The sequence below is a fragment of the Dreissena polymorpha genome, chromosome 10 (assembly GCF_020536995.1).
Source record: "Dreissena polymorpha isolate Duluth1 chromosome 10, UMN_Dpol_1.0, whole genome shotgun sequence".
In the NCBI taxonomy this organism is placed as follows: domain Eukaryota; kingdom Metazoa; phylum Mollusca; class Bivalvia; order Myida; family Dreissenidae; genus Dreissena; species Dreissena polymorpha.
The window spans coordinates 14,856,156-14,867,841 of NC_068364.1; the positions used below are offsets into that span (position 1 = coordinate 14,856,156).

An 11,686-nucleotide genomic window follows, 5' to 3' on the forward strand; every position below is an offset into this window, starting at 1 on the left:
AATTGATATTGAAATATATATATAATAAGTTTTTTACACATTTTATATAAATTCATAAATATTTGACTAAATCGTATATACCCGCTTTAACGTTTACGCACAAAACGCAATCGATGCACTTACGCGAACGGAAAACGATCTGAAATTTAATATATTATATTGAAGAGAACAGAACATTGTGTTATCGCGTAAATTATGTCAGTATTAGGCACATCAGACGACGCAATCACTTTGTTTTGCATTTAATGTTTCGAGTGATAGATATTTCGAGAAACAAGTACGTATAAAAAGGGGACTATTACAAGCCTGTGGTGTCAAATGGTGGGTTTAAATCGCACAGATGGACTAATGTAAACATATACATTTATATATAAGTGACAAATTATAAATATATTAAATATACATGTATACACAAGGGTTGGGTAAAGAGCAACACCATCTATCGACCGTGCCCAGTACAAGACAGATAATTTAAAAATAAGCCATATTTCAACGAGTGCATTCTTTTACACCGACGTATTATGTATTGGGTTAATTCTATTGGAACAACAATAAAGGAATATTACAAAAAAAAACAGATACAATTTGATTTAATCATCTTTGACCAACCCGACCGCATTTGTCATTACAAAAATACTTGTATTCAACATCTGTATAAAACATAATATGGCAGGGTGTCCTAAGAGGGATTTATCTATTACGGAATTGCAAATGCTCAGTCACAACGTTAAGCTACGCGATGGCAAACACCCACGTGTAACTAAAAACTGTCTGGTATATCAAGCTCAAATCCCCTTAACCATGGAGAGCAAAATAATTTCAATGTGTTGCGTTATAACGTTATTTCAACTTGTGATTGCATTCGTGCCATATGTTCGTCTTAGTTTTCTCCAAGAAGGGGTTTACACGCGCGTTTGGTGTATTTGGTTTGTGATTAATCATGGGCTAAGTGTGGGTTTTTTGCTAATCCCATTGCTTCACATTATGGTTTGTTTATTGTTTGTATATAGTATTTTAAGTAATAAATCTTGTTTTGATAAGATATACGAGAATATCATCACTTATCAGGAATTTGATCACGGAATAACGTTTGTAACATGACTCAGACGTCACACAAATGCACCATTGGAAGGAAGTCCGATGAAGAACGTCGTCTCTTCTTCGTGCAATCGTTAGCTGTTTAAAGAATGTGGTTGTCAAGTGTTAGTTGGTTGAGCTCTTCAGAAACCTTCTTGACCTTTATGTTCAGCAACGAGATGCGGGTATCATGGTTACGACCTTAGTCTCAATCACGTTAAGATAAGTATTTGAAGGGAAGGTTCCGCGTTACAGGCTGCACTGATTATGGGCAATTGAGTATGTTTTATCTTTCAAGGCTATAGAGTGGTGTGTTGTTTCCAATGTTGTCAGATTTTAGAAATGTGTTAGAGGTATAATCAACGTACACTTTAATTTTGACTTGTGAACGATTTAATTCGAATCCTTATGTACTTTAATGAAAAACCGTATACTTCAGAAACAAATGGAATAAACATTTTGCACACAGGGACACCCATAAATATACATGTTTTTGCTAAACATGTTAAGATGAATTCATTTAAGAAATAACAAAAAGGTATGTTATACGGAATGTAAGAACAGGCATGACACAACTCAACGTCCACTGTTTTGACTTCGGCTACTTTTGAATTGAATGTATCCCGTCTTTGCGCATTTTTGGGTGGTAACTTCCCAAATTTAAGGGTAGGGGTTTCCCACTGAGACTTTCGAAATGTGACCCATTTTTATAAGGGAACTCTGATAAAATAGACCCATTTTGATACAAGATTTTTGAAAAAGCAGACCCATTTGTATACTATACCATTGAGAAGTGGACCCATTTCAATACAATAACTTTGATAAACTGGACCCATTTCAATACTAGAATTTGATAAAGTGGACACATTTCTTACTATAATTTTAATCTCTATCATATCAATACATTATACTTTTTGAATGTGATATTATATGTTTATTTTTAAATTGCAAATTTTAAAATGATAACGATTTCATGATTTCACACATAATCAAAATTTTCAACAAAACATATATTATTATCCAAGGTGTCACACTGACAGAGTATAATTCCGTGTACAGATGTATTCAGTTTGGTAAAAAATGCTGATCTATGTGAGAGGCTCATACATGCAGTGATTGGCTGGGCTAAATGGCTTATCATAAAATTTATTGATCTCATGATCATTATATAATGACCATATTGTACCCAGGGATATTATACCACTGTATCATGCTTGTAGACCAAATTAATTTGTTCCAGGGCCCGTATTCACCAACCACCTAAGTATTAAGGCTAAAATTTCCTTAATTATCTAAGAATTTACCTAAGGCAAAAATTTCCTTAACTTTCTTACTAAGTAAGTCCCTTAGGTAGAACCTAAGGTAAGATTTGTCCTTAAATACTTAGGAAAAATAAATGCGTTTTCGTTTAAAAATAATTCTATAACTGGAATCGTCAAGCCAAAAATATTACTATATTTAGAACATGACGTTGAAAAGTGCTCGCAAAATGGCGGAATGTTTTTAGCGCACAAATGTGTTGATAAGAAAAATCTTAATATTACGTGTAGATGATGAATAAATAATATAAAAAGTGCATAATGTAAGAGGTTTACGCTTCCGGCATCTGTCGAAACAGCTGTCACAAAATATCTGTATCGATTTTATGCTGTTGTCGTCAATCTCTTAATCAACAACAAACATGTACACAAATTTGGAAAAAACACGGAAGTGAATGCAGACGATAGTTGGAAAAAAATGGCGAAACAACGAGCGCCCAACTTTACATTACAAGAAAACACCCTCCTCGCTCATTTGATGGGTGAAGAGTACATGAACTTCGGTATGTCCAGGCATAAACTGGACAGACATAGGTTTACCAGCCGTAAGTGTTATTATAATTTTTTATCGTACCGGTATATTAATTACTTTCGATAAGTTTATTCCTTAACATCCAAACACTTTAATTGCAGATATTTTTTTTGACTGCCTTTTAAAGTATGAACATAATTAAGTATTTTATGGCAGCGATTATTCCCCTGCTTTATAATGTACCCGTAAAAGGTACTTTCCCAAATGAAGAAAAACTACAATTGCTGTCTGAAAATTTCCCAAAAGGAAGGCAAATGCCATCAATTTTGTTCCATAAAAGAGCATTATCTGCAAGTTAACAAATAAAATTATTACTTTGCTTTTGATACCATTGAGCAATTAAAAAACCCTATCATTCCCAATTGGAATATTTAATGAAGCGAAATTTCCCAATTTCAGGATATTTCGCACTAATTTCTCCAAATGGGTAAGGTACTTTTCCTAATTGGGGAAGACAAATGGCTGTATTGACGTTTATGTATTAACTATTAAGCCATTGTTGTTATTCAATTTATGACAGTTCATTAATATTATCAATGTCTAATTGCATTTGATACAATTGTTTTAATATCATTGAGTGCACAATAACTAACAATTAGAATGTTTGCTTGCAATGCGTTTCACAAAATAAAGTATATTACCCTGTATCCAATTTGATTTTTATACCCCCGGATTGAATGATCGGGGGTATATTGTTTTTTCAAAATTTTTGCCTGTCATTCTGTCTGTCTGTCATTCTGTCCCACAACTTTAACCTTGGTCATAACTTTTGCGATATTGACGATAGCAACTTGATATTTTGGCATGCATGTATATCTCGAGAAGCTGTACATTTTGAGTAGTGAAAGGTCAATGTAATCACATAATGTCAAAGGTCACATTTATGGCTTCAAGTGGCGCAGTAGGTGGCATTGTGTTTCACAACGACAGCAATTGTTTTTTATTGTGTTGACACAATATGTTGTTATGTATCCCATATTAAAGGCAATACTTAAATTAAATTTAAATAATTTTTTGATGATATTATTGATTAGGATAAGCATCTTATCAAAGTGGATATAATACTGGAAAAAAGAATGAAATATATCCTCAAATTAAACATAAAAAACACAGTATAAAGTGAACATTAACCCTTTGCATGCTGGGAAATTTGTCGTCTGCTAAAATGTTGTCTGCTAAATTTCAAAAATTAGCATTTTCTTCGATTTTTTTCAAAGAACACTATCAGAATAGCAAACAGTTTGGATCCTGATGAGACGCCACGTTCTGTGGCGTCTCATCTGGATCCAAACTGGTTGCACGGGCCTTCAAAATTCGGTTCCCGCACTGAAAGGGTTAACATGACATTGAAATCAGAGAAAGCCCACTACAAAGTATATATTTTAAGCTCTGTGTTGTCTTTTATTCAGAAATTTCTAGCTCTGTAAAAAAGGAAATGTGGTCAAATGTGGAGACTACATTTAACGCCAATAGTACAGGGCCCCACAGAAAAGGGAGTGACCACGAGAAAAAATGGGAGAACCTCACATCTACACAAAGAGGCATCTACCAGGATCATCAGCGTATGCTGACATTGACTGGTATGAAACTTTAACTAGGGCTGTTTTCTTTTACCAAGTATAAAAGGAACAACTTTATTTATTGTTGTGGAAGTTGATGTATTTGTTAAATAATTTATATAAAACAACATTACAAGCATAACATGGAAACTATACAATTTGCAAGGACCATATTAACCCATTTATGCCTAGCGTCTAGAAAAAAGGCTTTGGCAAACAGCGTAGACCCATATGAGACACCGCATGATGTGGCGTCTCATCAGGGTCTGGGCTGTTTGCTTAAATGAATTTATGTAAGAAATATTTTAAATATAGAAATAAATATACTAGACATCCCTAATTTTGGAAATAAATTGATCCAATTTAGAAGGATGGGAGACTCCACTAGGCATAAACGGGTTAATTTGTCAGAATCATTCAGCAATGTTCAAAGTAATATTATTCAACATTAACTTGTTTAATTATTTGAATATTAACTTCTATAAACATAACTTATTAATGCAGTTTGTCAAAACAATATTTTTTGTAAAATGGAAATAAATAATATTATATAGTCATTTCTTTGTGACCATAATTGAAAAAAAAAGCTTACTAGAACTGTTAAATTTTAATTATAATAACAATCAACTTATTTTGCTGTTTATTTTTGTTATTGGATCACAGGCTATATTAAACGTTCTCTCCTGATGGTGCACCTGTCAAAGTATCACTTAGTACTGTTTATGTTTTGCTTTTTATTATGTTTTGTTGAGTGCATATTATTGTATAATACTCAAAATATTACAGGCAGTCCTCCGTTTAATTCAAAATGCACAATCCTCACTGAGGCTGTGATGAACGTAATTGGAAAAGAGGGAGTTGACATAATGGGTATTGGACCCAGCAGCCTAGACACCTCTATTTTGCAATTGACTGATATGCGGTAATTTGTTTAAAGTAACATTAAAATGCATACAAAAATTAGAACATTTACTCTTACAATAAGTTCTTTCAGTGACGTATTGACATATTGTAAATGTAGCATACCATAATTGAATTGCTTTGATGTTAGCCTTAAAATAATGCTATAATAATTTTGTGTAAATAAAGTATATAAATGATATTTGCATAATATAAATACAAGTGTTAATAACAAAATTAGTAATGTTGTCTTGTGTTTGAACAATTTATTTGTTTTGTTTTTAAATTCATTTATTTAAAATAAATAAATCATGACAGCGACTCTTTCAACATATATGCATAACCACAAATGATGTAATTACTTAATAAATGGAACTATTAAGACAACCAATACACTTCAATTTTTAAATAAGAGTATCTCTTATCTAAACATGTCAACAGATAAAGTAATGAACGTGCATGTTAAACACAATATTTTGACAATTCATATACAAGTAACAATTGCATAAATAAACAATTACAATGTAACAACAAATTTGAATTATTGAAACAAATGATGTTGATTTAAAAAAAAAACATATTGTCAATATGCTTACAGTGATGATGACCAGCAAGATGCTGAAATCAACATGACCATGTGTACTTCAAGGTAATCATTAAAATACACAATTGATGATAGCTTGAACTTATAACACAATTAATCAAGATATGCGTTTGTCAGAAACACAATGCCCCCATGATTTACCATGCATGTGTATCTCATGGAGCTGCTCATTTTGAATGGTGAAAAGTCAATATTCAAATAATTAAACAAGTTTATGTTGAATTATATTACTTTGAACATTGCTGAATGATTCTGACAAATTAATATGGTCCTTGCAAGGATCACCACTCAAAATGCGCAGCTCCATGAGATACACATGCATGATAAATATCAAGCTGCTATGTTCAATATTGCAAAAGTTATCAAATTTTACCCAAGGTTAAAGTTTTGGGACAGAATGACAGACAGACAGGACAAAAACAATATACATTGTATCCCCGATCTATCGATCCGGGGCCATACAAAATGAAATAATGCACCAATGATTTTTGTACATGTTTCAAAGTGAAATTACATTTTGAATAGGTCTATAATTGATATTTAATATTATTTAATTTTAGTGCTGCGATGTCAAAATCAGTTTCCTTTAATCCGAAAAGAAGGTGAGGCATTAATTATGAAAACATTATTATTGCAATTAACTTACATGCAATTTCATAAACAGAAATTTTATATATATATATACATGTACACGCATATCATTTGCAAAAAAAACACTCGCTATCAGACGAATGCATTATTTACATGTTAATATAATACAAACATATATTGAATATAAAAAATTGTAATGGTAAATACCTCTGACTTTAGACATGATGCACTTATTCCAGATATACACCATCGATGGCTGAGAATGGCTATAGAAGCGCAACTATTTCTCCTCCAGACAAACCTTCACCATCATGGTATGTATGTTATGTATTTTAAAATATAATAAATTATTCTATACAAGCATCTAGATAACAGAAACATGTGCATAATATGGATGACTGAACCTAAAGTGTTATCATTTGACTGAACCTTAAGTGTCATCATTATTTACCATTTTTCATTATACAAAAAAGAAGCCATTAAAATATTTACTGTTTTTGAAAATTAAATAAAAATTAAATAATTATACCATGTTTTTAATATCCATTTAGTTGCAGTCATTGCAGTCTACATGAACTTAATGCCTTGAAGAAGAGGAAGCTGGAGCTTCAAATACAATTGTTTGAGGCCCAGTTGGCGCGATTTGATGAGGAATAGATTATTTTGTTATTTGTTATTATTTTGTTATATAGATATAGTTTAGTTATATTAAAGAGTTACATGAAATTCATCTTCATTGTGTATTTCTTGTGATTTTTGGAAAAATTGTATACAGTAACTTTAGTAAGTTTAAAATGCTCTAAAAGCTTAAATAGTTGTTTCAATTAAAAATGCAAGTCATTTGAATTAACAGGTCTGAAAACATGACTTATTCAATGTGAATATGAGTTGCGTTCTGAGAAAACTGGGCATAATGCATGTGGGTCAAGTGACGTCCCAGATAAGCCTGTGCAGTCCACACTCTCGCTTTTACATTTTTCGTTTAAATGAAGTCTCTTCTTAGCAAAAATCCAATTTAGGCGTAAAGTGTAGTCCCTGATTATTCTGTGTGGACTGCAATATCTGGGCTAATCTGGGATGACACTTTACGCACATGCATTATGCCTAGTTTTCTCAGATCACGACACATATGATCTAAAAAAATGTATTTGCTACTACATTCCTGTAACGAAGGCCATCTTCATTTCCATGGTAATTTTCAGGATGATCTGGTAAGGCATCTATGTCCAAAGGATCCATTGGCAGATTTCGCATGTTGCATATGTTGTGCAATACAGCACATGACAAAATCACCCTGTTAATAAAAATATTAATTAAGTTACACAAGTTGCATAAAAATGTCATAAAAACCTAAAATATGTATAACATGTAATTATAACATAAATAATACTTGAAACATATGCATTTTTTGTTCATGTTAGTCACATTAATTCAGGTGCTGTTTAGAGTGTCGTTTTTTTCAAGACAGGGGCAAGATATTAATCATTAATGTTACTTAAAATGAAATTACATTAAAATTTTAAGTTAGCTGTAGAGTCATACAAGCATATTTATTTCAGAAATACTTTTTTTGAAGCTGTGTTGTGTTAACATAAAATTTAATCTTCATGTAGAGAACAAAACTATATCTCGCAGTGACTAACATATTCTGTTAAACTATTAAATTTGTCGTAGTGACTGTTCACTGTGTATCAAAGTAACATGATTACAGGTTCTTATAATGAACTCACTTGCATGACTTTAATGGATGCAATCTAATTTCATTGTGCAGAATCGCCCATCTCCTTTTCAAAATCCCTATGGAGCGCTCAACCACAGATCTCGTACGTTTGTGTGCCCTTTAATACAAAACTAAATGGTTAAATTCTTCTGATGATTGATTTTATCTTTTGTAGTAAAAGCATTATTGCATGGTCATGAAGAAGTGGATAATTTTTCCCTGATAAAAGCAACATTCTTTTATATTTATTGAGTACACAGAATTGCACATCATTATTGTATAACTTAATACTTTTTATGAAGTGTAATACATTAAAAACATTTCATGAGAATTACACACAATATGAAATTATAGTATTAACATAAATCAGACATGCACATATAAGCACCAAGGGTCTTTACATTTTGCTCAGGAACAAGATGGAGTGGAGGAGCATTTATTTGAGGTCAAAGTAATGAAATTCTTTTAGAAGAAAATCATAGAAACTTAACTGTCGCTCATAAAGTTATTAAACATTGCGGTGAAAAATTCATATTGATTGCTAGGTTTGCTTTTATATGAGCTATGGTGTTGTTATGGAATATCTGTTACTATGTAGTAGAATTTACAATGTATTTTTTTTTAACCTGTTGTAAATCAGCTGGTGCTCATCAGCCGGATTCATGAATGGAGTCAGAAGCCATCTCTTGCACGGATAACCTGAATCTCCCAGGAGATATTGGTGTTGGTCATGGACAATGTTCTGCTCCATGATTTGATGTAAGCCGCTTTGCCTGAGTATTCTGGCATCATGGACAGCACCAGGCCATCGCGGTACAATGTCCCTAATAAGACAATTGGCATCAAACATGATCTGTAAAAAAAACATTATATGGAGATACAAACATAGTAGGCCTATTAATATTCTTTTCCACTTGTATATTTTTTACCACTGTTATATTTGTAGCATAGTACACTATACCATATTAGAAAAACATATGTACAACAAATAAGACGTTATATTAAAATGTCATTCACAATCCATGCATTTCAGTATAAAAAGAGAATATACGAAAGAAGAATCGCAAATTGGCTCCCAATTAATTATTGGAATTTTTTTGGCATTTTAAACCAAATAAGCATGTTTATTGTGCACATTAGAAAAGGTTATCAGAATAAATCATAAACTGTATGCATACATTGAAAATGTGTTTATATTATTAATGATTAAACTTAAAAAAAAACATTGAACACTGATTCACAAAGTCGAAGAATTTAATAAAATATATATAGCTATGTTTTCGATATTTTGACAATAACAACATTACCTGAGTGTTTATGGAATGATATCCCATCCGGTTGACACGCCGGTTCATCCACATGTGGGGCTTGTATTTGGACATGTGTACCATCTATTACCCCAATTACATTTGGAAATCTGGCAATATTGTAGAAATCCTCCTTTATTTGGCGGATTTCTCCCGCAGCAGTTGGTAGATTTATGAATTGTCTTACAATTTCAGGCTCTGTCAACGCATCAGTAACCTGTGTAATTACCCGTGAAACTGTGGGTTGAGAAACCTCATGGACATCACCATCATTTAGTTGAATGGTAGATGTCGCAAACTATCGTAATGAAATGAGAATTTTTTCGATAGTGTTCAAACTATTGTTTCTGTTGTTTGTTGGTGCAATTACAGGAGTAAGTAGGTCATTCAGAAATAAAATCCCCTGTCTGTCCAAACGGTAGCGTTCAATAAGTTCAGAATTTTGTAGACTGTCTAGTAAATCTACCCTGTGAATAAAACGTCTAGCCATTCTGAAAAAGCAAATAAACAGAAAAATAGTTTGCACTTACTTCATAATTCCGTGTTAAAAGTAATACACATATTCGTAGACATTGCAAAAGGGAAAGATACGGTCCATACAATAACCGAAAAGCACCGAAAAGCACCGAAAAGCACTCAATTTCTCTCTATATATATGCGATATATCGTTTTTAGTGTATGTTAACGAGTTTAATTAGTAATAAATGGTTATATGATTGTATGTTTATACTACATTGTGCCCAAAATGGTAAATATCGGCAATTACCGACCGAAAAGCACTTCATGTGGAAACCGAAAAGCACTCAATTTCTCGCTATATATATGAATATTTGCGTTTCTATTGTGTGTAAACGGATTAAATTAGTTATAAATGGTTATATTTCATGCATATTTATACTACCTTGGGTTTATTATGAGGTATTAAGCCCCAAAATTGGATAAATATCGGCAATATACCGACCGAAAAGCACTTCATGTGAAGACCGAAAAGCACTCAATTTCTCGCTATATATATGAATATTTGCGTTTCTATTGTGTGTAAACGGATTAAATTAGTTATAAATGGTTATATTTCATGCATATTTATACTACCTTGGGTTTATTATGAGGTATTAAGCCCAAAAATTGGATAAATATCGGCAATATACCGACCGAAAAGCACTTCAAGTGAAGACCGAAAAGCACTCAATTTCTCGCTATATATATGAATATTTGCGTTTCTATTGTGTGTAAACGGTTTAAATTAGTTATAAATGGTTATATTTCATGCATATTTATACTACCTTGTGTTTATTATGAGGTATTAAGCCCCAAAATTGGATAAATATCGGCAATATACCGACCGAAAAGCACTTCATGTGGAAACCGAAAAGCACTCAATTTCTCGCTATATATGAATATTTGCGTTTCTATTGTGTGTAAACGGATTAAATTAGTTATAAATGGTTATATTTCATGCATATTTATACTACCTTGGGTTTATTATGAGGTATTAAGCCCCAAAATTGGATAAATATCGGCAATATACCGACCGAAAAGCACTTCATGTGAAGACCGAAAAGCACTCAATTTCTCGCTATATATATGAATATTTGCGTTTCTATTGTGTGTAAACGGATTAAATTAGTTATAAATGGTTATATTTCATGCATATTTATACTACCTTGGGTTTATTATGAGGTATTAAGCCCCAAAATTGGATAAATATCGGCAATATACCGACCGAAAAGCACTTCATGTGAAGACCGAAAAGCACTCAATTTCTCGCTATATATATGAATATTTGCGTTTCTATTGTGTGTAAACGGTTTAAATTAGTTATAAATGGTTATATTTCATGCATATTTATACTACCTTGGGTTTATTATGAGGTATTAAGCCCAAAAATTGGATAAATATCGGCAATATACCGACCGAAAAGCACTTCATGTGAAGACCGCGAAAAGCACTCAATTTCTCGCTATATATATATAATATTTGCGTTCCTATTATGTGTAAATGGTTTAAATTAGTTATAAATGGTATATTGCATGCATATTTATACTACCTTGTGTTTAATATGAGGTATTAATGCCCA

The 11,686-nt window shown here is 32.1% G+C and overlaps 2 protein-coding genes across 2 annotated transcripts; one reads left to right on the forward strand and one right to left on the reverse strand.

Moving 5' to 3' along the window:
- Positions 1-2,692: 2,692 nt before the first annotated feature.
- LOC127847886 (uncharacterized) lies at positions 2,693-7,268 on the forward strand. Its single transcript, XM_052380107.1, has 7 exons — positions 2,693-2,941; positions 4,338-4,508; positions 5,274-5,409; positions 5,986-6,036; positions 6,552-6,593; positions 6,822-6,896; positions 7,134-7,268. The coding sequence occupies exons 1-7, from the start codon at positions 2,815-2,817 to the stop codon at positions 7,237-7,239; spliced, it is 708 nt and encodes a 235-aa protein (XP_052236067.1). The 5' UTR covers positions 2,693-2,814; the 3' UTR covers positions 7,240-7,268.
- A 17-nt stretch (positions 7,269-7,285) lies between these two features.
- Positions 7,286-9,151, reverse strand: LOC127848946 (putative nuclease HARBI1). The gene is made up of 3 exons (XM_052381671.1): positions 8,929-9,151; positions 8,313-8,420; positions 7,286-7,876 (listed from the first exon to the last, which is right to left on the reverse strand). Exons 1-3 carry the CDS (start codon positions 9,051-9,053, stop codon positions 7,717-7,719), a joined length of 393 nt encoding a protein of 130 aa, XP_052237631.1. The 5' UTR covers positions 9,054-9,151; the 3' UTR covers positions 7,286-7,716.
- Positions 9,152-11,686: the final 2,535 nt, after the last annotated feature.

Coding starts and splice junctions, on each gene's coding strand:
- LOC127847886 (XM_052380107.1), top strand. CDS start 2,815: ATGGCGAAACAACGAGCGCCCAACTTTACATTACAAGAAAACACCCTC. Junction 6,037..6,551: donor ATGACCATGTGTACTTCAAG/GTAATCATTAAA, acceptor ATTTAATTTTAG/TGCTGCGATGTCAAAATCAG. Junction 6,897..7,133: donor GACAAACCTTCACCATCATG/GTATGTATGTTA, acceptor ATATCCATTTAG/TTGCAGTCATTGCAGTCTAC.
- LOC127848946 (XM_052381671.1), bottom strand. CDS start 9,053: ATGGAGCAGAACATTGTCCATGACCAACACCAATATCTCCTGGGAGAT. Junction 8,421..8,928: donor CACCAGCTGATTTACAACAG/GTTAAAAAAAAA, acceptor TTTGTATTAAAG/GGCACACAAACGTACGAGAT. Junction 7,877..8,312: donor CATCCATTAAAGTCATGCAA/GTGAGTTCATTA, acceptor TTTTATTAACAG/GGTGATTTTGTCATGTGCTG.